General features: G+C 37.4%; 1 protein-coding gene across 2 annotated transcripts; it reads left to right on the top strand.

Moving 5' to 3' along the window:
• Positions 1 to 88: 88 nt before the first annotated feature.
• DDIAS (DNA damage induced apoptosis suppressor) lies at positions 89 to 23,453 on the top strand. 2 transcript variants are annotated; one of them, XR_006736426.1, is made up of 5 exons: positions 89 to 211; positions 327 to 373; positions 10,279 to 10,407; positions 17,445 to 17,606; positions 18,550 to 18,769. XR_006736426.1 is itself a non-coding variant. In XM_045557249.1 (4 exons), the coding sequence occupies exons 1-4, from the start codon at positions 10,259 to 10,261 to the stop codon at positions 23,008 to 23,010; spliced, it is 3,069 nt and encodes a 1,022-aa protein (XP_045413205.1). In that variant the 5' UTR covers positions 10,247 to 10,258; the 3' UTR covers positions 23,011 to 23,453. The 2 variants fall into 2 exon arrangements, 1 of the variants encoding a protein (XP_045413205.1); XM_045557249.1 differs by lacking the exons at positions 89 to 211; positions 327 to 373 and adding an exon at positions 20,371 to 23,453 and having other exon boundaries at positions 10,247 to 10,407; positions 18,550 to 18,667.
• Positions 23,454 to 27,970: the final 4,517 nt, after the last annotated feature.

Here is a 27,970-nt window from a genome sequence, read left to right as displayed (position 1 = left end):
GCTGTCGCTAAATGCCGCCAGGATTTCGCGGCTCGTCTCCACCCTGTGCGGCGCCTTCCTCTGATTGGCCCTGAGGAGCCACGGCCGAAACGTCACCTCCGGCGGAAGCGGACGCGGGAGATTCGACTGGAGAGTTGTCGGCGGGCTGCTGAGTCCGGCTCGTCTGCGTCACTGAGCGGCGCCTGGGCTGGCTCCGGATCTTCCGCCCCAGGTGAGGAGCTGGGTAAAGAGGTTCTCGGGGCGCTCAAGGGCTGGAGACTCCTAACGAGGTCGTCAACTTCATTATGAATGAGACTCAGAGCCCTGCACTTTTTCCTGTTTTTCAGGACTCATTCTTCTCTATAAAAGGGCGGCCTTGAGGGTGGAGTGAAAGGTCAGTCATTTTATTTCAGACTCAGTGCTGCTGCAGTCACTTGCATGTTTATTGAAAACTTACCGTGCCATTCAGCTAGACACGGGGTGAGCTTCTAAATTCAGAAATACAGAGAGGAAAAGGCGCCACTGTCGCTTTTGTGATATATGCAAATACATACTCAGCGGGCTACTGTGAAGACTGGTACTTGCTGAAAAGGATCTTTTCCAAACTGCTTTGTTGGCCCAGAGGGAAGCTGCTTAACTAAGCTATGTACTCAAACCTGAAACTTGAAAGTTTTTAGATTCCTTCCTCATGTCTCACATATCCAGGTAATCATACCAGCCTCTTGAATATCTCAAATCCGTTCATGTCTCTCTACTTTCACTGATATTACTTCGATTCAACCCTATGGCTGCTACATGGCTGTGACAGTGGCCTCCCACCTGGTTCTCCTGCTTTCGGTCTTGCTACCTTCCAATCCAGTCTCCACATTGCCAGGCTCATAAAGTTTAAATATGATGAGACTCTCCTCATTTAAAACCCTTCAGTCGCTCCTGTTTGCCCTGAGGGTTTAAATCCAAACTCTTTAGCTTGGCTTGTAGGTTCCTTCTTGTCTGGGCTTTGCCTGCCTTTCGAGCTCCAGTGGTTTTCCATCGCTCGAGCCATACAGAATATCTTTTAAGTTCTGCAAATGCACCATCCTTTCTCTCACCTCCAGACCTCTTCTAACCTTGTCCCTGACCTTGCTAATTCTTACTTATTCCTTAGGTCTCAGTTTGCAAAGCCTTTTAAGTCAGGAAGCCTTTCCTGGCCCCGCAAGACTGGATCACAGAGCACCCAGTAATTATGAGTCTGGAGAGATGGGCAGAGATCATGTAGTTAGGAGGCTGATGCAGCAATATAAGCGGAGATGATGGTGGTTTGGATTAAGATAATGGCAGAATATATGGGAGAAAAGTCGATGAGGTTTCTAGATATGGAAGTAGATTCAAGTTCTTACTGATGGGTATGATATGGGACGTGAGGGAAAGGGAGAAATGAAGGATAACTCCTAGGTATCTGACATGAGTTGCTGGTTAGAGAGTAGTACCATTTACTGAGATGGAGAAAATTGCAGGGAAAGAGGTTTGAGAGGAAACTAAGAATTCAGGTTTTTTACCTATTTAAACTTTGACATGGTTATGAGACATCCAAATACAGTTGGCTCTCAGGTAAGCAGTTGAGATATGGAAGTCTGGAGCTTGCATATATTATTTATATCCCTTCATTGATAGTTATACATCATCTGTCTTAGCCAGTAGATTATAAATTCCTTGAATATAGAGCCTGATTTTTTTCCATCTCTAACCTTCTCCATCTATCTCTGTCCCGTTCTCCATCCCTGTCACAAATGCCCCATAAATGATAGTGTCAACGGACAAACTGTGTTGTATTCACTAAGATTTTCCAGGTTAATGTTTTCAAAGTATTTTTTTACCAACATTTCTCCTTTCACTGGAGGTTTGTCTCTTTGTTTTTTGTTTATTTAATTTTCAGTCCCCTGCCTGCCTCTCTCTTTCCTTTCTAGAATTTTCATTTTAATGTCAGTAAACTATTTTTTAGGAATTTGTTATGACTGCATTTAGAAAAATTAGACAAAACATGTGCCCTTGGAGGAAACCATTAGAGAGTATTAAGGAAACAATTCAAAACAGGCACTCTTCCCACAGGCACTCTTGGCCTGTAAAATATGAAATAGGAAGTCTGAGAGCAACAAAGTGACAAAGATTTTCTAGCAAGGTAAGAACAGTTTGCGGGGAAAAAAAAGAACAGTTTGGGGAGAAATTAAGAAAGAGAAGAGCTAGTCATACCTCCTTTTCCTTATGTCATTAGAACTGGGGACTAGTTTTTTTTGGGGGGGGGCTAGTTTTTTAAAGGGGTAATTTCATCCTTTGGGCAGAGTCTTAAAACAAATACACATAGTTTCTTAAGTGTGAAACTTAAGCAAAGAGTGTAATGGACTAGAAAGACTGGTGATCTACTCATCAGAAGGCATGAGTTGCAGACCTCATTCCACTTGCTTTTTGACCTTTAGTTAGTTATTTAATTTCTCTGAATGGATCAGATAATGATTTAAAAGCACTTTACAAACTGTAAAGTAGGCAAATGAACCCAACTGGCTTATAAACTTTAAGATAGGATCCACGTCATACATGTCTCTATCTTCTCTTCATCCCCATCCATGTGTGCTAAGTCACATTAAATACTTCATTGGATTTTTTTCTCCCATATCTTACATTTAATAAGAATTATTCCAGATTTTCTAATCTAACCCAATCATTATAGATTTTTTAATTCTAATCCAAAGGAGAAAAAAAGTGTGTTGGTTTGTGTACATGTATGGGCATGGGTTTTCATAGATTATCAAGGTGCCTTCTAAGAACTTGGTTATGAGGGAGTTAAACTGGAAGGTCAACAAATAATGAATTAGAGCAAAGAATTGCAAAATAATCTAAAAGAGGCTTAAATGTTTTCAGGCCTTGGGATTTAACTATAACCATGTTAATTGCAAGTGTCGTTCACCATCATAGAGTCTCAGTAACAAGGCCAGTGGTTTTCAAGTGTGGACAACTTACATGCCATTACCTGGGAACTTGTGAGAAATGCAAATTCTTGGGCCTTCATCCCAGACTGACTAAATGAATCAAAAGCTGGAGTTGGCGCCCAGCAATCTGTTTTATCAAGCCCTGTAAGTGATTTTGATATATGCTAAAGTTTGAGAATTTGGCTAGCATGAAAATCAATGAGTTTATGTGTTTGGTCCTATTGACAAAAACCATCTCTAGAGTGAAAAGGATTAGCGTGATTCCATTAAAGAGTTGATTCATCAAATGGCTCTTCAATCAACTTTCTGTTTATAATTTGAGTATAACATATAGTTATGCCCCCTCAAAAAATGGCTTCTGATATGTCCCTTCCCTGTGATGAGGTCATGTAAATTAGTAAAGCATCTTTGGATTATGGTTTAACTCCCCAAATGGTTTGACTAGATGGAGAGAAAGCAAGTGTTCTGGAGTATTCAATGGTAAATTAAATAGGCACTATAATGTGTCTACCTGGACCCCATAGTTTAGCAGAACCTTTATTCCTGGACATTGACCTAGGCAATCTCTGTGCTTCCAAAACAGAGGCCAACCGAGGCCCTAATTAGTTCCCATCAACCTGCCCCCGCTTATACTTTTCTCTCTCTTTTCACCCCAACCTTCTTATTTCTACTTTTATATATCAGAGATTTAGAAGAACCAAAGTTTTCTTTGTATGTTATTGCTAAGTTCCCTACTCAGTATATATTTTTTTTTTTTTTGAGAGACAGGGTCTCACTCTATCACCCAGGCTGGAATGCAGTAGTGTGAGCATAGCTCACTGCAGCCTTGACCTACTGGGCTCAAGCAATCCTCCCACCTCAGCCTCTAGAGTAGCTAGGACTACAGGCATGCACTACCACCCCTAGCTAATTTTTTTTATTTTTTGTAGAGATGGGGTCTCACTATGTTGTCCGGGTTGGTCTCAAACTCCTGGCCTCAAGGGATCATCCTCCCTCGGCCTCCCAAAGTGCTGGGATTACACACGTGAGCCACCTCAACTGGCCTCTACCCAGTATTTTTATTATATTCATTGATTTTTCTAATTATAAAAGTGATACATTTAGAAAATATTTTAAATATGAAGGAAATAAATATTTTAAATATAAAGGAAATAAAATATCACCCTCTGAGAGAAAATACTTTTTAAAAATAAGATTATATATATTCCTAACTGTCCTCTCTCCCCATCTCCCAAGCAAAAACTAGGTCAGTCCCCTTGTTATATTTGCTCATGGTATTATGTACATTTCGTTTATAGAATTTATCAGAATTGCAGTCAATTTTTTGTGTGATTATTTAATGTCTGTCTTTTGCTCTAGGTAGGGACTTTGTCTGTTACTTATATTACCCCCAACACCTAGCATTTAGCAGCTGCAATAAATAACTAACTAATGAATAAGTAAATATACTGAGCTCATTAAAATGGAGTATTTTTTGCTGACTGTGATGGAGCTGAATGAAATGTAATGCTATATCATCCTTCCCAATAAAATTGAGAAGAAAGGTAAATTGCAAGAAATACCACATGTGAAATTGTTCCCAAGTCTATCATCATGTTTTCCTAATTTTAGTATTTAACTCATTCCTGGTACTTCATTCAATTATCCATCAAACATGCATTCACCATACTGCAAGTCAAGCAGTAGAGAAAGATAGAGATATTAATAAAACAAACTAGGTGACAAGTATCTGTCTAAAAGGGCCTTATTGTGTTATTGTCCACCAGATAATAAGTGGGAAATCTTTCTGCCATTTCCTGGGGTTCCCTATTTTTACAAATAGTAAAAATACTATATTGACCCCTTTAATTTCACTTCTCAAATTTGCTGATAAGGTATTATTTTTTTAGATATACAGTTATAGACATAAAGTTTTCTTAGACATATTTGATCCACTAGAGGGCAGTAAACCCTTAAATAAAGACAGTTTAACCAACCTTTCTTTAAAAATAGGCAATTAGTGCCAGCACAATTAATTTAGAAATGAATCCCAAAATTTCCTGCTTATTTAAGTTTGTCATGTATTGATGACTTGTCTGCCCCATTGGACAGTAAACTTTTTAGGACAGAAAGTGTCTTATTTTTAATTGTTTAACCTAAAATATTTAGCATAGTGTCCTAGTCATGTTACAGGTTTAATCCATTTCCTAAAGTTTGAATTTGACAACAATTGTGTAAGGAATATGATTTGATGAATGTCCATATAGTTGTGGTACAATATAAAATTGTATTTTAGAGCCCTAAAGAAGATAGTCTTTGCTCACAATATAACCACAATTAAGCAAAAATATTAGAATTGAGGGTAAAATATAAATAATGATTAAAATAAATATTAAACAAGGTACTTTATGTTGAAACTACTCTGTGTACTCCATATATAATATAAGAGTATTTTATGATTTGGTAAAATTGTGTTTTATATTTCATGCTATATGGTAAAACTGGCTTAGGAAGAGGAAAACTGAAAATCATGAAGAAAGTTAATAGCTGGAGGTCAGATTGACAATTTTTAAGCTTGGCACTGGAGATACAAAGAAATGGTCCTTCTAAGATCTTACTCTGGTTCTGGAAAAAGACATTAAACAGATAAATTTAATATAATGTGGTGAATGGTAAATGAAAAATTAGGGTCACTTAAGCTAGAAAAGCTTCATGGAGAAGAAAACCCCTAGGAAGGATCTTAAAGAAAAATGAGCATTAGCCAGGAGAATGAAAGAGCATTTTAGAGAGAAGAATGGAAAAAAAGCAAAGTCACAGATATTATGGGTGTGAGGAAGCAAGGAACACAACTTAGATTACTTTTTGGTGTTTAGCATAAATTACTAGCACATAAAGAGCAAGAGAGAAAGTCAAGAGATTTAGGCATTAGGGAGAATAAAACCAGACAGACAATCGGAAAGAATGGACAAAAGGTAAGACTATAGGAGTACAGTAGTATAAGGTGTAGGAAAAGGAAGAAAAACCGTCCTCTTTTTGTTAATAAAGACTTTCAGGGGGACTTTAAATGAAAAGGGAAGAAATCCTGGCATCATGGCATATGCCTATTATAAAAATTTTCTTAAATTGCAAGATTATGCTTACAGTTTTTCATTCATTCAGTGAATATTTATTGTGAACTTACAGTGTGCTGAGCACTGTTGTAAGCACTGGGGATACAGCAGAGAACAGGATAGACCAGATCCCTGTCTTCATGAAACTTTCAGACTGGTGTGGGGTAGAACAAATAAAAAGTAAGCAAATGCACATATAGGATGACTACAGACCATGATTAATACGGTGAAGGATAAAACAGGTGATGCCATAGAAACTAAGAGGAAAAACGTGTCTACTTGAGATAACATAGGACTTTCTAAGGAGATAACAAAGTTAAAGACTGAAGGATAAGAAGGAGCCAGCAACACCTAAGGAAAGAATATTCTGGGCAAAGAAAACAGTAAGAACAAAAACCTAGGAAGGGAAATTGTTTGGTGTGTTTGAGGAGCTGAAAAAAGGCCAGCATGGCTTGAAGTGCAAGGATAAAGGGGAAGATGAGGTCGGGGGCATGGGCAAGGTCTAGATGACCCAGGGCCTCACAAACCATTGAAAGGAATTGAAGCTTCATTCTAAATAGCAAGATTTTAAGCAGCTAAGAGATGGCATTTTCAGGAGGGAGCTTTGCCCTATTTTATCTCCTGTGGCTCACAGGTAGGTGTACCACTATGCTACATCCCACCCCAAACCGGATTTTATAGATGTGGAGGGAAGATGCCTTTGTTCACATGCATTCCATCATTTGTTGTGTTAAATAAAAGTTATAGGAGGCCATTGTTTCAGACTAAGCTCCTGCACTAGGCCCCAACAGACCAGACTAAAAACCAGAATAGTCACTGATACTAAAGTTCCATGTCAACAAACCAAAACTAAGTTGTTACCTGACCTTACTAGAAATCAGGAGAAAGAAATAGCCAAATTTTTCCAAAGTTCCCTCTGCCTTTAATCCTTAAAAGAGAAAGTTACTTGATATTAACCAGTTATTTCTCTATTGTTCTTTTTTGGTTTTTTTTGAGACAGAGTCTTGCTTTGTTGCCCAGGCTAGAGTGAGTGCCGTGGCGTCAGCCTAGCTCACAACAACCTCGAACTCCTGGGCTTAAGCGATCCTACTGCCTCAGCCTCCCGAGTAGCTGGGACTACAGGCATGCACCACCATGCCCAGCTAATTTTTTCTCTATATATTTTTAATTGGCCAGATAATTTCTTTCTATTTTTAGTAGAGATGGGGGTCTCGCGCTTGCTCAGGCTGGTCTCGAACTTCTGACTTCGAGCCATCCACCCGCCTTGGCCTCCCAGAGTGCTAGGATTACAGGTGTGAGCCACCGCACCTGGCCTTCTCTATTGTTCTGTTTCCCTGTTCCCACCTAATAAGGAAAGTAACTTTGAAATGACCAATTTGCTTTTTGTTCTTTGTTTCTGCTTTCTTCATCCCTTCTCTGTCTGCAAAACCAACCTTCTCTGCTTGGCACACTGGAACTTACTGTTTTATGGAATGAAGTGTTGCCCAATTCTAGAATTGTAAATAAACCCAATTAAGATCTTTAAATTGCTGTAATTTTACCTTTTGACAGTTGCATTAGCAAGGAATTTGAGGTTTTAGCAAATATTAATAGCAGTGTTCTATGACCCTTCTTTCTGCCTTTCTCTTCTATGTCATCTACTCTACCTCTTTCAAGCTCCACTTCTAATTCTCTTATTCTTTCCATCATATCTGCAGTGACTTTCTCCACTGAAGTCTGCAACCTCTCAAAGTCATCCGTGAGGGTTGAAATCAACTTTTTCCATACACCCGTTAATGTTGATATTTTGACCTTCCCCTATGAATCATAAATGTTCCTAATGGCATCTAGAATGGCAAAGCTTTTTCAGAAGGTTCTCGATTTACTTTGCCCAGATCCATCACAAGAATCACTGTATATTGCAGCTACTGTCTTATGAAATGTATTTCTTAAATAATAATACTTAAAAGTTGAAATTATTCCTTGATCTATGGGCTGCAGAATGAGTTTTGTGTTAACAGGCTTGAAAACAACATTCTTCTCATATATCTCCATCAGAGTTCTTGGGTGACCAGGTTCTTTGTCAATAAGCAGTAATGTTTTGAAAGGAATCTTTTTTACTGAGCAGTAGATCTCAACAGTGGGCTTAAGATATTCAGTAAACCGTGCTAAAAACAGATGTGCTGTCATTCAGGCTTTGTTGTTCCTTTTATAGAGTACAGGCAGAGTAGATCTAGCTTAATCTTAAGCACTCTAGGATTTTTGGAATGGTAAATGAGCATTGGCTTCAACTTAAAGTCACCAGCTGCATTAGCCCCTAACAAGAGAGTCAGCCTGTCCTTTGAAGCTTTGAAGCCAGGCATTGACTTTTCCTCTCTGGCTATGAAAGTCCTAGATGACATCTCTTTTCAATATAAGACTGTTTTCATCTACATTGAAAATCTGTTGTTTAGTGTAGACACCTTCATCAATTATCTTAGCTAGATCTTCTGGATAACTAGCTGCAGCTTTTCCATCAGTACTTGCTGCTTCATCATGCACTTTTGTGTTGTGGAGGTGGCTTCCTTCCTTAAACCTGATGAACCAACCTCTGGTAGCTTCTAACTTTTCTTCTGCAGCTTCCTCACCTCTCTCAGCCTTCATAGAATTAAAGAGAATTAGGACCTTACTCTGGACTGATTAGACTTTGGCTTAAGGGAATTCTGTGGCTGCTTTGATCTTTTATGCAGACCACTAAAACTGTCTCCGTCCCATCAATAAGGCTGCTTTGCTTTCTTCTCACTCATGGGTTTACTGAAGTAGCACTTTTAATTTCCTTCAAAGACTTTTCCTTTGCATTTACAACTTGGCTAACTGTTTGGCATGAGAGCTTTCCACCTATCTCAGCTTTCAATATTCCTTCCTCACTAAGCTTAATTATTTCTAGCTTTTGATTTAAAGTGAGAGACATGCAACTTATTATTCTTTTGACTTGAACACCTAGCAGCCGTTGTAGGGTTATTAACTGGCTTAATTTCAATATTGTTGTGTCTCAGGGCAGCGGGTTGGTGGAGCAGTCAGAACATACACAACATTTATCTATTAAGTTCGCTGTCTCATATGGGTGCAGTTCATGGTACCCCAAAACATTTACAATTGTAACATCAAAGATCACTGATCACAGATCATTATAACAGACATAATAATAATTAAAAAGTTCTAAATATTGAGAAAATTACCTAAATGTGGCACAGATACATGGAGTGAGCACATGCTGTTGGAAAAATGGTTCTGATAGACTTGCTTGACACAGGGTTACCACAAACCTTCAATTTGTAAAAATTCAATTATCTGTGAAGCACAATAAGGCAAAGAATAATAAAATGAAGTATGCCCACATTTTATTATTTTACTTCTCTGATATGATTTATACAAGGATCTTAAAACACTGAGCTTTCCTTTGACCATGTAACATTTTTCTGTTTCTACTTAAAACACCCAAAGTCTTTTTTTTGTCTTCAAGATGTATAAAATGTACACTCTGGAATCTAATTAAGTGACTTTTCAGATAAAAAGAACCATTTCCCACTAATTTAGTTTCTTTTAAAAATTCACCTGTATGTTCACATACAGGTTGAGTAGTCCTTATCTGAAATGCTTGGGACCAGAAGTGTTTGAGATTTCGGTATTTTTGGATTTTGAAATATTTGCATGTACATAATGAAATATCTTGGGAATGAGACCCAAGTCTAAACACAAAATTTATTTATGTTTCTTATACACATAGCCTAAAGGTAATTTATACAATATTTTTTTAATAATTTTGTCCATGAAACAAATTTTGTGCTAAGTACTTATGTATGGAATTTTCTGCTTGTGACATCGTGTTGGCACTCAAAAAGTTTTGGGTTTTGGAGCTTTTCAAATTTTGGATTTTTGGGTTAGGGATGCTCAACCTGTAATTTCCTTCCTATAAACAGTAGACACAACAAGTTCTGTATCTTCTTGTAAAGGTGTGAAAAAAGCTAACATCTTCCTGAATCACTAGGATGGAGAAACAACATACAAATATTTGCTTGAGCCACTCTGTTTTCAATCTTATTTTCTTTCTGTTAATACCTTTAAGCAGAAAAAGAAAATTTTCCAATACATTGACACTACCTTCAGTTTGAAAGTGAAACAAAAGACATATATTGGCTTTGCAGTGGAGGTTAAGTGATTTTCTTAAGAAATAAATGTGTGCATACAATGAGCAATTTGCCGTTCATCCCAATGGCTATTTTATTTTGCAGGCCACAGTGTGAACGCATGAATAGAAGAAGAAAATTTCTTCTTGCCTCAGTACTTGCTCTCCAGAATTCAAGTTTTATATATCCATCATGTCGCAAGTGCTTCTCTAGGGTAATCCTAGTCTCCAAAAGGTAAAAGTAAAGCCTGTAAGCATTAGAGAGGAAATATAAGTGTACATTGTAGATTCCCTGTGGCTCAAGGGCAAGTAAGGACTAAATTCACTATATCAGGACATTAGATTCTCTCAGGGGTTGGTTCTTCTATAAATCCCAGAACAGAATTGTCTGGTTATCCTCTAATACTAGAAAAGAGTCTTAAATTACTGCCAAGTCTTTGCTAAATGCCTACCTCAGAGAAGAAAAATAACTTCTCAGAGAGTAAGTCCCAATCATGGTGTAAAACCTAAGCTCACCTCTGGGATAGCCCTGGGAATAATATAGGAGTTTTTCATTTATTGTTTGTTTATTTTTACATGACCCAGAATATTTTTTAATATAAATAAATAAACTTCTTGAGAGCAGAGAGTATGTTATAGTAATCTCTATCCTTCAGCAGCTAGAAAGGTCTTTGGCACAGAATCTGAGCATCATAATTCTTTATTATGGTGCTCAGAGGCAGGCCAAGTATATCCGAAAGCCTAAAATCTTCCTCTGATCTTTGTAGAGTAGAAATGAGCAGTTAGGTTTGGAATTTCTCAAGAATAGATAAGGATATCTAGTAAGTACCTAGTGGTATGTAAGAAAGAGTAGTGTGCCAGCAGTGTTAACTAGTTAGTGTTAAATAAGGAGGCTGATAGGAATAAGCAGTTCTAATTCACATCTAGATCCTGAGATCCTTGCAGTAGTTATCGCTGTTCCTTTATTAAGCCACTCTCTCAAGTACTCATTCGTAAGCTTTCTGAGAAAGACCTTGTTTTTGTTATTCTTCATTAAATCCTGGGCATCTAGTCTGTGGCTTAGTTCATAGAAATGCTCAACAAATGTTTGTTAAATGAAGTATGATAGAGTCTAGGTTGTCTTAGGTTTACCCCTTTTCATTTACCCATCTATCATTAGAAACAACTAAAACCCATGGGCTATTTGCCTTTGATCAAAACCTATTCTTAGAAGCAGTGTGGTATACAATAAGCCCTCACTTAATGTTGTTGATAAGTTCTTGGACACTGCAATTTTAAGCAAAATGACATATAATGAAACCAGTTTTTTTTCTCATTAACATTATAAGAAAATTACATTACTTGAGGACCTGCTGTACATCGTTTCACTTAAAGTCACAGTGTCTAAGAACCTATCGATGACATAAAGTGAGGACTTACTGTAATGGAACAATTTCAAGCTTCAGAGAATACAACAGTGTTGCAGATAGGCTCTGACACTCAAACTGTATGACTAGGGGCAAGATATTTAGCTTCTGTGAGTCTAATTACTCATTTGTAAAGTGGGATAATTGTAAAGGTAGAGATAATGCGCAGAAATAATACATAACATGTATTAGAATTTCCAAAATGGTAGCTATTATTATTATAAATCTATTATAAGTATGCTTTACCTATTGCAGTATATTATGGTCATTAAAAGCATAATTCTCCAGAGCCAGACCGCCTGGTTTAAATTCCAATCCTGCCAAGTATAGTTGTGTGGCCTTGGGCAAGTCACTTTAATTATCAGAGCCTCAAAATGGGGAAAGTAATATCATCTGCTTCACAGGGTTTTTGTAAAGATCATGGGCTAGGTTTGGTGGCTCACACCTGTAATCCCAGCATTTTGAGAGGCAGGAGGATTGCTTGAGCCCAAGAGTTCAAGACCAGCCTGGGCAAGATAGCGAGACCCCATCTCTATAAAAAATAAGATGTGCTAGCGCACATCTGTAGTCCCAGCTACTCAGGAGGCTCAGGCAGGAGAATTGCTTGAGCCCAGGAGTTCAAGAAATGGCAGTAAGGTATGATTAGGCCACTATTCTCCAGCCTGAGCAACAGGGCAAGACTCTGTCTCAAAAAAAAAAAAAAAAATCAAATCAGTTACTATACATAACGACATAATGTGCTTAGAACATTGGTACATTATCAGTAATATATATGCATAAATTTTTTTCATGTTATTCCTTTTAAAGATAATCAAAAAGAAAAATAAAATTAAAATTTAGGTTGAACAGTAATGCTATTGTTACCTCTTTAGACTGGTAATAACAGCAGATAACATTAATGATTGTTTACTATACATAGCCACTATGCTAGCAGCTTTATAGGCATTATATCTTTTAATACAATAGCCCTATGAAGTAGATGCTATTTTAATGTCAACCTTTAAAGGAGATAGCTGAAGCTTAGAAAAATTAAGTAACTTGCCCCAAATCACACAGTTAGCCTGTTAGGGGCAGAAACGTATTCAAGCCTAAATAATCTGACTGCTGTCTACATTCATAATCACCATATTACCTCCAAATTAGCAGTGGAATTTGTATTCAAAGTGATACTTTCCCTTGTTTTTCCCAGAGCTTAAAATGCCCTGGGAAAGGAGGTCTGACTGGACCATTGAGGCACATAAAACTCACAGCACATGATATTTCCCTGTGGAAACATAGTTCCTGGAAATATAACCTGTTCTCTGCATATATTACATTGACAATACTAAAAAAAAAAAAGAAAAATTTCCCATAATTTCTGTAGCTTATTTTTTCTACTGCTGTTTCTGCTTTCTGTTTTTCTTACTTGGAATCAGTTGTAAGCCAACAGAGGAAACAGAAATTTCTCATGTTCATTTCCCCACTGCCATAGCACAGCAAATTCCTGATGGAGTTCCATACTGTAGCCTTTGCAGAAGATCTTAGAGATAATGAAGAGCGAAGAGACCCCTCCCTAAAGATTTTCTTTGAACCCCAAATCCTTATTGACTACGGTCATAGTAGGTATTTTGTGTTTTGTGGAATTAACTTTTTTTTAATTTCCAAGATTAGAGCAATGGTGGTTTTCAAACTGTACATATTTTGCAGAGCCTTAGGGCTCCATGGAAGCGCTTCTGGAGGGAGATAGGATTAGAGCTGCCATAGTGGATAGTGCTGAGTAGTAAGTAGGGCTCCAGGGCCCCTATCTTAGTTTCAACAAGACATACAAATATTTAAAAACACAGGTGTATAGAGTAAGTTTTGTCCTTGATACAAAGGACCTAACTACACACACACACACACACACACACACACACACACACACACACACACACACACACACACACACACACACACACACTACTGTATGTATATGTGTACTGTCTCAAAAATTATGAGCAAGAGAATTTATTTATCTAGATAAACTATCCCCCCAGCACAGCACAAACAGATGCAAATTGCCCTTCTAGGTGATTTAATGGGACCCATAATCCTTTTAGTGTAGAAATTTATCTCCAACGCTAATAATATTCTTTCCTATCTTAAAATGTGAATCATAGCTCAGAGACTACCCATCCTCTCCCCCCATCCCAACCACCCAAAAAGGTTGTATCATTTACTTAAGCAAGTCAAACTGAATTTCACACATATAGATCATAGTTTTCTTTTGTGGGAAAAATGGTATGTGGAAGCCTTAGAGATATTCTTTTTAATGTTTGTTTATTACTTTGTACACATTCAAGTTAGTCTGGGTTTATAAATTTAGAAAGGACATTATATAATCATCTAGTCTGGGTATTCTTAACCTGGAATCTGTGGATAAGTCATATGTGTCTATGAATCCTCCAATCCCCAAAATACGTAAAATATTGTGTGCTATGTTCTGTGCACATTTTTCTGGTGGAGAAAGTGAGTCCATTGCTTTCAACAGATTTTCAAAGGGTTTTAAGACCAAGAATATACTAAGGATCACTGATCTTATCAGTTCTTCTACTTTTGGGATAAATACAAGTATACCAGAAAAATAAACAAATGAAACTTAGTGTTTGAACTGGGATCAAACAAAAAGGTACCAAATTACAACTGTTATTTCAGATAGATTCTTTCAGAGACTCCTTGAGCTCAAACCTATTTTCAAAATAATTCTAAGGCATTATTTGCCTTTTTTGCTCTCATTCTCTCATGGGTACATTGTGGAGTTTCCCAGAGGCTACATGACGTGGTATCACCAGAGACTGAGCAGAAAAGCAGATGTTATTTTAGAACACATAATTATTTTTCATAAAAATACATTCTTTATGTTAACCATGTAATGGTTCTATTATTTTTAATGAGTTAATATTTTTTAGATTTCTCAGTTTTCTCACTTTCATTTAATTTCTCATTTCAGTTAGAAATATAGACACTGGACTGGGTGCGGTGGCTCAGACCTGTAGTCCTAGCACTCTGGGAGGCTGAGGTGGGAAGGTCACTTGAGGTCAGGAGTTGGAGACCAACCTGAGCAAGAGCAAGACCCCTGTCTCTACAAAAAATAGAAAAATTAGCCAGGCGTGGTGGCACATTCCTATAGTCCCAGCTACTCGGGAGGCTGAGGCAGGAGGATTGGTTGAGCCTAGGAGTTTGAGGTTGCAGTGAGCTATGATTGTGCCACTGCACTCTCACCAGGGCAACAGAGTGAGACCCTGCCTCAAGGGAAAAAAAAAAAAAGAAATATAGATAGATATAAGATGAACAAGTTCTACAGATCTAATGCTCAGCATGGATGGTAATGGATGTGTTAAATAATTTGATTGTGGTAATCATTACACAATGTATATGTATTTAAAATCATGTTGTATAGCTTGAATATATTCCATCTTTATCAAGTAAATATTTTTAAATAAAAAACGAAATATAGCTATTGTTATATAAACAAAAGCTCTTTGGTGTTCTCAATTTTTTAACAAGTATGAAGGATCATAAGACCAAAAAGTTTGAAAATTGCTCTTCCATAACAAGTGACATTTTAGAAATAGGGGAACCTCTGAAAGTTAAATCAAGGGACTGTGATTTGAATATATTGTCTATACCCTTGCTTCTCAAAGTGTAACCTAAAGAACATCTGCATCAGCATCACATGGAAGTTTATTAGAACTGCAGAATCTTGGGCCTTGACCCAGATTTAATGAGAATCTTCATTTTGACAAGATTCCCAGATGATTTCTATGTACATTAAAATTCGAGGAGCTCTAATCTTTGTATTACACCATACTAACATTTATTTGAATCCAGCTGTATTGCCAAAAGGACTAAAGGAAACTATATAAATAAATATACATATGCATGTTATAAAACTATATATAATCTACTGTGTAAATGGATTAACACTAATAGGCGTAGTTTTTGTTAGGCCAACATTGATACTCTGTTAATATTTGTAAGGTAGTTCATTATTAACCAACCATATTGTTCTCATAGATATCATGTGACATCATACAAGTAAGAACTTCAGGCTAGGAGTCCAAAGTCTTGCATTTGGGTCATAAATTCACTAACTTTGTTACCTTGGGCAAAAATTCAGACCAATTTCCCTATTTATAAATGAGGTAAATACCTTGTTAACCTCTCAGAATAAAAGAAGTATGTTGAAAACATTTATAAATAATAAAAAACTGATGCATATTTTATTTTAAGATTTGCTAGGAATTTTACATTAGACCTGAATGCATTATTAATGGATAACCTATAAAGATATTCTAATATATATATATTTAAAACACTTAGCTCATTTCACTAGAGCTTGGTACTAATGAGGTTTTATACCCCAGAGAGTCAGTTTATTCAATGGCCAACCTATAGCACAGATTCCAGCAAATTTGGGTAATATTATAGGAATGGGTTGGTACAGATCCATCCTCGGTGTGGCAAAAAAATAATCAGCACAAATCTAATGATGGTGAATCAGTAACATCTCATATGGAGAGTTAACCGTTGTTGAAAACAGTCACTGAGAGCTATGGATTTTAGACTCCCCCTAGTGGCTATCTGGCAACAATCAAATTTATACTACTATCTTTTTTTTTTTTTTTTTTTTGAGACAGAGTCTCGCTGTGTTGCCTGGCTAGAGTGAGTGCGGCTAGAGTGAGTGCCGTGGCGTGGCGTCAGCCTAGCTCACAGCAACCTCAAACTCCTAGGCTTAAGCGATCCTACTGCCTCAGCCTCCCCAGTAGCTGGGACTACAGGCATGCACCACCATGCCCGGCTAATTTTTTCTATGTATATATTTTAGTTGGCCAAATAATTTCTTTCTATTTTTAGTAGAGACAGGGTCTTGCTCAGGCTGGTCTTGAACTCCTGACCTCGAGCAATCCACCTGCCTCAGCCTCCCAGAGTGCTAGGATTACAGGCGTGAGCCACCGCGCCCAGCCAACATTCTACTATCTTTAACATTACTTTCTATTTGCATTTTGCCACTGTTTTTTAAGACAGATCATTAGCAATGTGAAGAAAAAACAAAGTTCTAATATTAGCCTATTACCATAAGATGTTTTAAGGGATTAGTTTGCTACATTAAAAACATGAAAGATGGAAATCAGGATTATAAAACATTGCAAAGTAGACAGGAAGGGAAACACTAAGTAGAAGTGAAAATAATCATCACAATATTTAATATAATTATGAGAGAGAAACAAACTAGCACTTATTAATTTGGCAATATTTGCACTAGACCCTTTTTTTTTCTCATTTTATTCTTCTTCAACCCTAGATTTTACAGACAAGGAACAAAAGTTTTAAGAATTTAGCAACTAAAAGACAGCAAGTATATGTCAATAGTGTTGCACTGATGTGCACTTTTTGACTAGTGGCTCATTTGGCCACAATGAGGTATTGTCTTCAAAACAAGTTAAATTGCATGGTTTTCATATTAAATTTTTATAATCTGATAAACTCTCAGCATATTTCAATGAATTAAATTAAAGAAGACAAAGTCCTTTTTATAACAGTGAGAGAAATGCAATTAGCTAAGTGCTATATATATAAACATTAAAGATTTCAATACTCTCATATACACAGTGTTTTTCTTCAGTTTTCTATCAATTTGATGCTACTTAATTTAAATTAGTAAAGCCAACTGTTTTGAATAGAGAAATGCAAAAAAAGTTAATCTGAAATTGTTTAAGAAGATTATGTTTTATAGGAGTATTTCTACACAAAAATATTTAACTTTTTAGTTTTCTGGATTTGTTTTTTTATCATACGAAAAAAAATTGAATGAACATCTCTACTCTTTTTTCCCCTACTTTTCTAGGTCTGATTGTCCAAAATGTGGCTCTACTGGGGAAGCTGAAAATGCCAGTTATAGATACAAACTTTCCTTAAAAGTTGCAGAATCAAACAAATTGTTTGTCATTACTGTATTTGGAAGCTGCTTAGATAGATTTTTTGGTCTGACTGCCACTGATTTGCACAAGTAAGATTATTTAAAGCATTCTTTTTCCTGACTGCTCTTTTAGAATGCAAATAGAATTTGAAGATATGTATTTTTAAGGAAATATGCATTTAGTAAAAAGATGACCATACAACCTCGGATCATCAGTTCCTTTAAAATATAATGAAGTGAGAAAGAGAAAGATATTTATTTCCTGAATACATATTTTGATGATGTTAAACCAGTCTTCTTTTATTCAGGCAGCTAAGCTTTAATTAGGATATTAAATTATAAAACTCTAAGTTAGAGAAATATAGACTAAAAAAGTAAAATCATTTCAAACTGAAGGGATATCCAAAGGTTAGCATTCTAGTGGTTAAGTTCCCCTGAGGCAGGAGAAGCTATTTGAGAGAATATTTGCATATCAGAAGCTGCAATTTTATTTTTTTCACTTGTATTGCAACATCATCTACATAGTTTGACCTATTAAGACATTGCCCTGAGAAGGTAAAGATATATATACATAAGCAATTAAAGCTTTTTCTCCCCTTCCATTTTCTGTCCTCAGCCCTTAATCACTTGGCAGAAAAGAAATCTATGTCCTTGTCCTTGTAGTTGAGAGCAAACTGATTTGAGAAGGGGACAATAAAGGAACCACAGCCAGTACTGCCAGAGACAAGGAAAGATTTCCCTCTAAGGTGACAGGCTAGAGATACCACCACTACTCCTACTGCCACTTTTATTTTTCCCTAGAATAATTGCTGGTTGTGATGATTAGGCAGGCATCTACTTTAGGTTTTTTATCTTTCTATACTATAGGAAACTAGAAGGAACAAAATGCCTGATTTTAAAAACCCCTTTTTTCTCTATATATAACTCAAAAAGTTCATGCTATATTTTCAAACTAATTACGTCTTCTGACTTTATGACAAGTTAAAATTTTAAAGTTTATCTCTTAACAGCTTTTATGTTCTTTCTAATCAAGGTACCTTCAGGATCCTAATAAAATTCCGGAAACACTGGACAATTATACAGCTCAGAACTTGTTAAGGAAAGCAGTGGAAACTTGCTTTGTTGGACAAACCTTTATTTTTGGAGTGACGGTAATTGGGATTAGCTTTCTTTTTAGTATTCTGTTAACATTTCCATTGTAATGAAATTATTTGAATTTTCTAAATAGTTTTTAGGAGTTATAAAAATGTGAAGACATAGAAGCACTTTCAACCTGTATAAAAATAGCCTGTAGATGATTTGCTAAAACACTATGTGTGACAACTTCCCCTTTCAAAAGTCAGAAGAGCTCAGTTCAAATGCTTTCATAGCTTGAAAAATATAAATTTATTATAAATTCAGAAATGTTAGATATTTGATTTTGATATTTGTTATTTCACCTTCTAGATATTGTTCAAATTCTGTAATGAAGCTTTCATCAACTCTTTAGCTTTTTAATTCTGTTATCTGTAAAAGAAAAAGGAAGGAACAAATATTGAAGGCAAAATATCTGTGTATTGATAAGAATGCTAAGAATAGATTACGAAGGATAATCTTACATGATTATAAAAGTGACTACAGAAGAAGTTAAAAGAATGTACTGACTCTGAAGGTGTAGCAATTTTCTGTCTCATCTATGCTAAAGGGAACAAATAGAAATTTTGTCCACATTGGACTTAAAGTTTTAAAAAGGGAAATAGCTCACTCCACAACTGAACAGTGAGGAAAAACCCAAAGGGAAGGTGAAACCTAGTCTCTTTCTTTTTTTCACAAGTGAGGACATTTTGTTAACACATTAACTGCCACACTAGAAAAAAAAAATTTTCCCTGGGGCCACAGTGTTTTATTAAAACAAAATGATCTTTTCTAATTTGTTATCTTTTACTGTTTTCTGTGCTTGAGTTCTATCCAATGCAATCCACGGTTTTAGAAGTAAATTGTCAATATTAATTGTAACAATAAGAACATCAACGAAATTTTCACAAACCAACTGCAGGGTTTTGCTTCACGAGGCCCCGGGCTCAAAACTAGCCCAAGTTAGGCCGGGCGCAGTGGCTCACGCCTATAATCCTAGCACTCTGGGAGGCCAACGCAGGAGGATCATTTGAGCTCAGGAGTTGGACACCAGCCTGAGCAAGAGTGAGACCCCATCTCTACTAAAAATAGAAAGAAATTAGCTGGACAACTAAAAATATTTAGAAAAAATTAGCCGGGCATGGTGGCACATGCCTGTAGTCCCAGCTACTCGGGAGGCTGAGGCAGGAGGATCTCTTGAGACCAGGAGTTTGAGGTTGCTGTGAGCAAGGCTGACACCAGGGCACTCTAGCCCGGGCAACAGAGTGAGACTCGGTCGGAAAAAAAAAAAAAACTAGCCTGAGTTAAATGTAACTCACATGGCAGTTAATGTGTTAAACATGCAAAGTTTATGGAAGCTAATGAGAAATACAATAATAGCTACTTTTTATTGAGCAACTGCTATTTGCTAAGCACAGTGCAGTTTTCTACATTATTGCTAGCAATAATCCTGCATTGTTATCCTTATTTTATAAATGAGAAAACTAAGGCTCAAATAGGTTAAATAATTTGTCCAAAGTCCCAAGACTACTAGTAAATGCTGGAACCAGGATTTGAAGATAAGCTTTTTACTCCAAGGTTTATGTTCTCTTATGTATGCTACTCTGCCTATAACACTAAAGGAATTAAAATGGGGGGATGGAGGTTAATGGTTGCATCTGCTTTAACTTTTTAAATCCTTGTTTCATATTTGAGTCAAAGGAAGAAAATTTTATTCTCAGTTTATTCACTTCTTTCACAGAATTTTGAAACCCAACATGGAAAAGGTTCGGATTTCAGTTACTTCTTACATGCATGCCCTGACCACAAAAGACAAGTCAAAGCACTAGTTGCTTGCCAGATTGTTCTACCAGACCCAGATCTTGCAGGCTTTACTGTCATTCACTACTTCCATCGGCTTTTGCAGACTTCCAATTTCAGGAAACTTCACTGTGGCTCCCAGGTACCTAATAGCCACTTGCTGGCTTTAGATCACTCAAACAGTGATCTCAGCAGCATATGTGGCTCTGATGGCACTTCATATTTTTTTGAGTTCTGCAGCAGAGATAATTTTTCAAGATTCTGGCAGCCATCAATTGAACTTACTTCCATTATTTCACAACTAACAGAAAATGATGATTTTTCAGCTGCAGAGCAAAGCAAGGTCCTTGGTATTCTTCACCAGAACAGAACACGTGTCTCCAATGCAGAGGCCACTGTTTCCAACAGCTGCCATGATCCCATTCAGGGTTCATGGAGCCTTGTTTCATATATGGATAAAAAAAGTACCTCAGAAAAGTTGGATGAAGAACTTGGCTTACAAGCTAATCAGCTGAGTGCAGTTCACAGCAGTCATCATGAAATTGGATTTACTGACTGTAATTTATTCCCTTTGAAAATTCGAGAGTCCCTTGAGTCAAGTAATACAAAATCCTCCTACAGTGCAATGGAAATTAAAAATAGGTATTCCCAGTGTGAGCTACCATGTTACCAGCATCATGATGTAGATACCCCGACTAGCCTTCGGGAGAGATCTGCATGTTGTCCGCCTTCATCACTCAGACTTGAAGAGATAGCTGGAAGTTCCCAGGATTGTGACCCTGAAATTTGGGATGATCTGCCATTCTCTGAAAGCCTTGACAAGTTTCTGGAAGTGATTGAAAGTGAGATTGCTGTAACTCAGACAGATGCCAGTAGTACAAAACATCACGTAGGTAATGACATCAATAAATTGCATACAGACCACCGCAGGTTAAGTGTGACTCCACAGAGAACTACTGGAGCACTGCATACACCACCTGTAGCTTTGAGATCATCACAAGCAACAGTCAAAGCAAACTCTGCCAAAGATAACTTCTTGTTTAAATGTGAAGCAATTTCAAGTCCTAGTGTTCAAAACGAATCACGATCAGATAACACAGCAGAGGCTGTGTCTATAAGTAGTAATAGAAGAGATAATTTGGAATATTTTCTACCAAACACTTGTCTGTCAGCTCTGTTTTCATCTTCAAATGATTTAGAAACAGTTACTCTTAAGACTTTAAGAATTTTACCACATAGGGATGACATTCCACTTATACCCAGTACTTCAGAGAGTGAGCATCCTTGTCTCAATATCAAATGTTTTAATAAGTGGGAAGAAAACTCACTTTCAGAAATGAATGAAAAGTTGACAACTTTGTGTTACAGGAAGTATAATGATGTTTTTGATCTTTGCAAATTAGAAAATAAACAGTACTATAGGTGGTCAAAGAACCAAGGTGACAGTTTTACAGTTTGCAAGAAACTTACATATCCTTTAGAAACTCTTTGCAGTAGTCCAAATAGAAGTACAAATACATTGAAAGAAAAGTGTCATGGACATATCAGTAATAAGTTAACACAAAGTTACTCTTCTTATTATGAAAGTAGTTACAATGCTTCTGCTGATCTCTTTGACGATATTGCCAAAGAAATGGACAGTGCAACAAAAATTGCAAAAAAATCGCAGGATATTTTGTCACAGTGGGGAATGTCTTTGGCAGAAAGTTATGCTTCAGAGTCTGATTTTTCACTGAGATCCGTTTCTGAAAACTCCATCCTGCCTTCACAAAAATTATCCTTGCAAAGCATATCTGCCTCTAGGCATCCAAAAACATGCTCTCCTCCACCTCATTTTCAGTCAGATTCAGATAATTTTGAAGATAGCCAAGACTTTGTTCCATGTTCACAGTCCACTCCAATTACAGGGTTCCACCAAACAAGAATTCTTGGGATAAATGGAGCGTTCAAAAAATTACCTCCCTTATATTCAGATTTTGATGTTAACTATGAAAAAACAAGAATTTCCCCAGAAAATGATAAACAGCAAGCCATCCCAAGTTGCCCCCAAAATATAAAAACACCCAGGCAGAAATCCAGAAGCTCTGTTATATCTGGTATTACACCATCAGAGGCTTTGAACCACGATCCTGTTGCTGAGTGTCTTGACAGTAGCACTGATGAATGGATCCCTCCTACCACACAAAAAGTGTTTCTTTCAGATGTGCTTGGATCCCAACTCATGCGTGTAAGGAAATACTGTGCTGCCCATATTTCCCCTGATGAAGAAGAGTTACCAAGAAAGAAACTGAAACATGTCAGACAAAGAACTGGTAAATGTTTTAAAAAGGAGTTAAACAATATGCTTACAGAAACTGCTACAAAACAGATAACTCCTAAATATAACTGTAAAAGTTCAGCCTGGATTTCCAAATGTCCAGACACTCACGTCCTAGAAGCACCTCAGTTACACCCTGTTCTTGAACTTTCTTCTTGTTCAGAAGTCAAACGGTGCCTTCTATTTTCAGAAAATTGCCCACCTTCAGTGTCTGAAACTAACAGTGCTTGGTCACCAGAATTGTTTTCACAAAAAGTTGCCTGAACCCAATTCCTGAACTTTTAAATCCGTTTGGAAACTTTGCCTCCAGTGGTGTGGAAAGCATACTTTAAATTTTGAACGCTTGGAGGAAGCAAATAGAAAGGGGGATTGTACCGGGTGCTGTTGGGCCTTTTAAATGTTGTAAGGCCATTGTTTTCTCCAGAATACTATGATTCAGATATTTTGGCACTTTATCTTATACTGTTGATTGTACTTTAATAATATTAATATTACTTTTTAAATGTATTTGTTAAAATCACATGCACAACCAGAAATAAAGCCTTTCAAACCAAAACATAAAGTCTTTCTTAATGGTTCAGCTCAGACCAGAAAACGCCTGCTATATTGTAGGCCAAGTCCTGTGCTGGGTTTGTGATACAAAGCTACAGGATCATACAATGTCAAAATATTTTAGTCTGCTGGATAAGACAGATGTATATACAGATAATTTCAATACAATGCAGAAAATGCAATGTACGCGTTTGTAATGGATATGACAAACATTTATGTTGCTATGGGAGCATGGAAGAGAAGCAGTTAACCCATCAGTAAGCTAGGGGTAAAAGGAAAGGTCAATAAAAACTTACTATTTAGAAGTTATGTGTGAAACCCACTATTTTATTTAATAAGTGTCCATTGGATGTTTACTACATACTAATCACTGTGCTTGGTACTGGAAACTCAAAGATGAAAGTCAATCCCCCACCTCAAACTCATGGTCAGTTAGAATAACAGACAGAATCTGGTAGGAGATTCTGTTATAGGAAATAAGCTTGGAGGGCAGTTGGAGCAAAAATGACCAGTTTCCAGACACTCGAGTCTTAGCAGCACCTCAGCTGCACCCTGTGAAATCTTTTACATACATATCCCTGGTCAGCTTCCTTTGCCACTCCCCACAGCAGCCATTCTAAATTGTCACTTTCTTCATGCCACCCATCTACTGCTACTCTCTGTGCCTCCTTAGAGAATATTGAGATCACGTGATAGTCCCTCAACTACCTACACCCATACCTACCCACATGTTTGTATCTGTACTCACCGCAGCTCTGTCTTCTAGTCTCAGAACACAATGCACACCGTAGTGCTTATCTTTCTGTTTGGCTGTTGATCTTGTACCAAATATTCCCTCCTGTATTTTTACCTTGTTGTTCTACTGGGTCTCTCCCCCATGCTGATTTTTTATATTGAAAAATCGCAAACAGAAAAGGTGAAAGAATAATACAGTGATACAACATCTGTACATACCATCTAGATTCAGTCATTTTTAACATTTTGCCTTTTGTGTATGTATTTGCTTTCTGTTCTACATAGATACACAGAGTTTTGTTTTTGCTAAACCATTTAAAAGTAAGCTATAGACAGGACATTTCATCCCTAAATACTTTAACATGTTTCATTAAAAGAAAGATTTCTTTCTACATGGCCAAAATATCATTATCATACCAAGGAAAAATAACAGTAATTCTCCAATATCTAATATTCAGCCCATAATCAAATTTTTGTCATTGTCCCCAAATTATAATTGTTGATGTTATTTAATCAAGATTTTATCGACATTTATTCAGTGTTTGGTTGTCTCTTTTTCCAGCACCTACCTCTTATTTTACATAATATTAACTTCATGAAAAAAATCAAACCACTGTTTTGTAGAATGTCCCACATTCTACATTTGCATGTTTGCTTCTTAAGAGTATTGGTATCTTGTCCCTCTATGCCCCAGTATTTCCTGTAAATTAGGTCTAAAAGACTTGATTAGATTCAGGTTTATGCCAGGGCTGTTTCATGGCTTATGTATTTCATATTGTATCACATTAGAAGACACTATCAAGTTGTTCCACTATTAGTGGTGCTAAGTTAGATTGTCTAGTTAAGATGTTGCCCACCAGATCTCCACTGTAAAGATACTTGTGTTTCCTCTTTAATAGTAAAGAGTTAGTAAAGAGCTCAGGAGTTCGAGACCAGCCTGAGCAAGAGTGAAACCCCATCTCTACTAAAACAAGAAAAATTAGCCAAGTGTCGTGGTGCATGCTGGTAGTCCCAGCTACTCAGGAGGCTGAGGCGGGAGGATGGCTTGAGCCCAGGAGTTAGAGGTTGCATTGAGCTAGGATGACACCACTGCATTCTACCCGGGGTAACCAAGTGAGACTCTGTCTCCAAAAAAAAGTGTAAAGAGTATTATAGTCACCTACCGAGATGGTGGATGAGTTTCATTTTCCCTCTATCACTACAGACTCAAGAACTTTTAATTTTTCGAGGATTTGTAGCCAATTGCACCTATTATTCTTTTTTATACTCCATATAGTACTCGTTGTTTGTAGCCAGCCTCCTTTAAAATATAGTAATTTTCACACCATTTACTATTCAACCTCCTGCAATCTGTTCTCTCTCCCCCACCTCCAGTGGCTATAGTGTCAGTGGTTTTCTACCCTCAAATCCAATGGATTTATTATTATTTTATTTGCTGTCTTTGCACTTCCTCCATTTCTAAGATACTACCCTCATGGTTTCTGGTTTCTTCTAGATTCTGTTCTTTGATCAGGGCTGCCTGCAGGGCAAATATTTTTTGCAGGGCTCTTGTCTATGGAAACAATTTTATTTAAAAATGTATTACAGGCCGGGTGCAGTGGCTCACGCCTGTAATCCTAGCACTCTGGGAGGCAGAGGCGGGAGGATTGCCTGAGGTCAGGAGTTTGAGACCAGCCTGAGCAAAAGCAAGACCCCATCTCTACTAAAAATAGAAAGAAATTATATGGACAGCTAAAAATATATATATAGAAAAATTAGCCAGGCATGGTGGTGCATGCCTGTAGTCCCAGCTACTCGGGAGGCTGAGGCAGAAGGATTGCTTAAGCCCAGGAGTTTGAGGTTGTTGTGAGCTAGGCTGATGCCATGGCACTCTAGCCCGGGCAACAGAGTGAGACTCTTTCTCACAAAAAAAAGAAAAAAATGTATTACAAATTCATGGGCCCATATAAGGTAGAGTGGGTTATCAATGAAGGTTTACAATAATGAGTAGAGAAGCAAGTGCATGTTTATAGTCCAATCAGTGCATGCAAAGATTCTTCAGGATGAGGAAATAGTCTCTGTTCTTTTTTCAAATGTGCCATTCTGGCTAATTTCATATCTCCCACTGTGATAAAATAGTAGCAATGCTGTTAGTATTTAGAGTGTTGGGACTCTTCAGAACCTGTTTGTGGTGAACTGTATAGATCTTGCCTCTGCAATTCCCTACCATTTATTTGATGCTGGTTACATCACTATTCATGATGCTGTGTCCATTGTGACACTGTGAATACTATCTTCCAGTGACTCAAAGGTTGTTACTATGCTTCATTGATTACCAAAAAGTAAACCATACCCAGAGTATGCAGGAAAATGTGAATAATAATTCATTTTCTGGTCATATTATAGTTACCATTTGAACTATTGAACACACATTCCAACCATGTCCTTTCTTGAATTTTTTTGGCTGCAATTTCTATATTCCTAGACTGTGATCTCTTTCAATGTTGGCCAAACCCAAAAAGGATACACAAGGGGCCCATGGGTGGAGCAAGAAGAGTGGTTTCACTTGTGCAAGGAATGTCCATTCCTCCATCAGCATGGTTTAACCCAAATCTGAAGAGCACAATGTTGCTATCAGAAACAAGAGAGGACATTGATTGGAAGTGCCCATTTGAATTGTGGACCAACAGTCATAAAAGGCCCCAAAGGAGACACATATGGCTTGACACAAGGTATAGAACCTGCAGAGGGGTTAGGGTGACCTCCCTGGTGTCAGTGGCAGGAGGAATACAGGGTAAATAACAGCTGCCACTACCCTCACAGACCAGTGAGAGGCAATGTACAGGCCTACATATGCAAGTCAATCCCAAGGGTCAGTGGTGACCTTGGATAGCCCAAAACCCTGAACTTCTCTTGTGAGAGTCACCTAAATAAATATGAGAGTCAACAATATTCTGGCAGCTCAATCTGCTGTCTTGTAAAAGCAGTATTGCCTCAGCCACTGGGAATACTTCTAAACTCATTTTACGAGATCAGCATTCCCCTTATACCAAAACCAAAGACAATGAAAAAAGAAAACTCCAGGCCAATATCACTGATGAACATAGATGCAAAAATTCTCAACAAAATATTAGCAAATCAAATTCAACAACACATTAAAAAGATCATTTACCAGGACCAAGTGGAATTCATCCCAGAGATACAACATATGCAAATCAATAAACATGATACATCACATTAACAGAACCAAGAACAAAAACCATATAATTATTTAAACAGATGCCAAAAAAGCATTTGGGCTTTATCTTCTGCCCCTCATGCCCCTCAAGACAATGAAATCTGGGCTGAGATTGTTTCCCGAGCCATTTGTTCATCTTTTATGGCTGAATCATCTGTGAATATAACACAATGTATGACCTTTGATGAGTTATTATCATAAGTAATAAACATCCCAGGAATTTTACTCTTTTTTTTTTTTTTTTTTAAACAGTCTCACTTTGTTGCCCGGGCTAGAGTGAGTGCCATGGCGTCAGCCTAGCTCACAGCAACCTCAAACTCCTGGGCTTAAGCAATCCTCCTGCCTCAGCCTCCCAAGTAGCTGGGACTACAGGCGCGCGCCACCGTGCCCGGCTAATTTTTTTTTTCTATATATATATTTTTAGTTGACCAGATAATTTATTTCTATTTTTTTAGTAGAGACGGGGTCTCGCTCAGGCTGGTCTCGAACTCCTGACCTCGAGCGATCCACCCACCTCGGCCTCCCAGAGGGCTCGGATTACAGGCTTGAGCCACCGCGCCCAGCCTACTCTTTTTAGATGATTTTTAAAAACCTACCCCAAAGTTGCAACTTCCTTGCTAGCCTATTGAAACAGTCATTAAATTTCTCAATATTGAACATCGTCAGTTCTTAGCATTTTAGAACTAGAGGGGACCTTGGAAATCATCTAAACCGGTGGTT

This window comes from Lemur catta, chromosome 7 (genome assembly GCF_020740605.2).
Source record: "Lemur catta isolate mLemCat1 chromosome 7, mLemCat1.pri, whole genome shotgun sequence".
NCBI lineage: Eukaryota > Metazoa > Chordata > Mammalia > Primates > Lemuridae > Lemur > Lemur catta.
The sequence above is the reverse complement of the archived record's forward strand: the minus strand, read 5'-3'. Positions and strand labels throughout refer to the sequence as shown.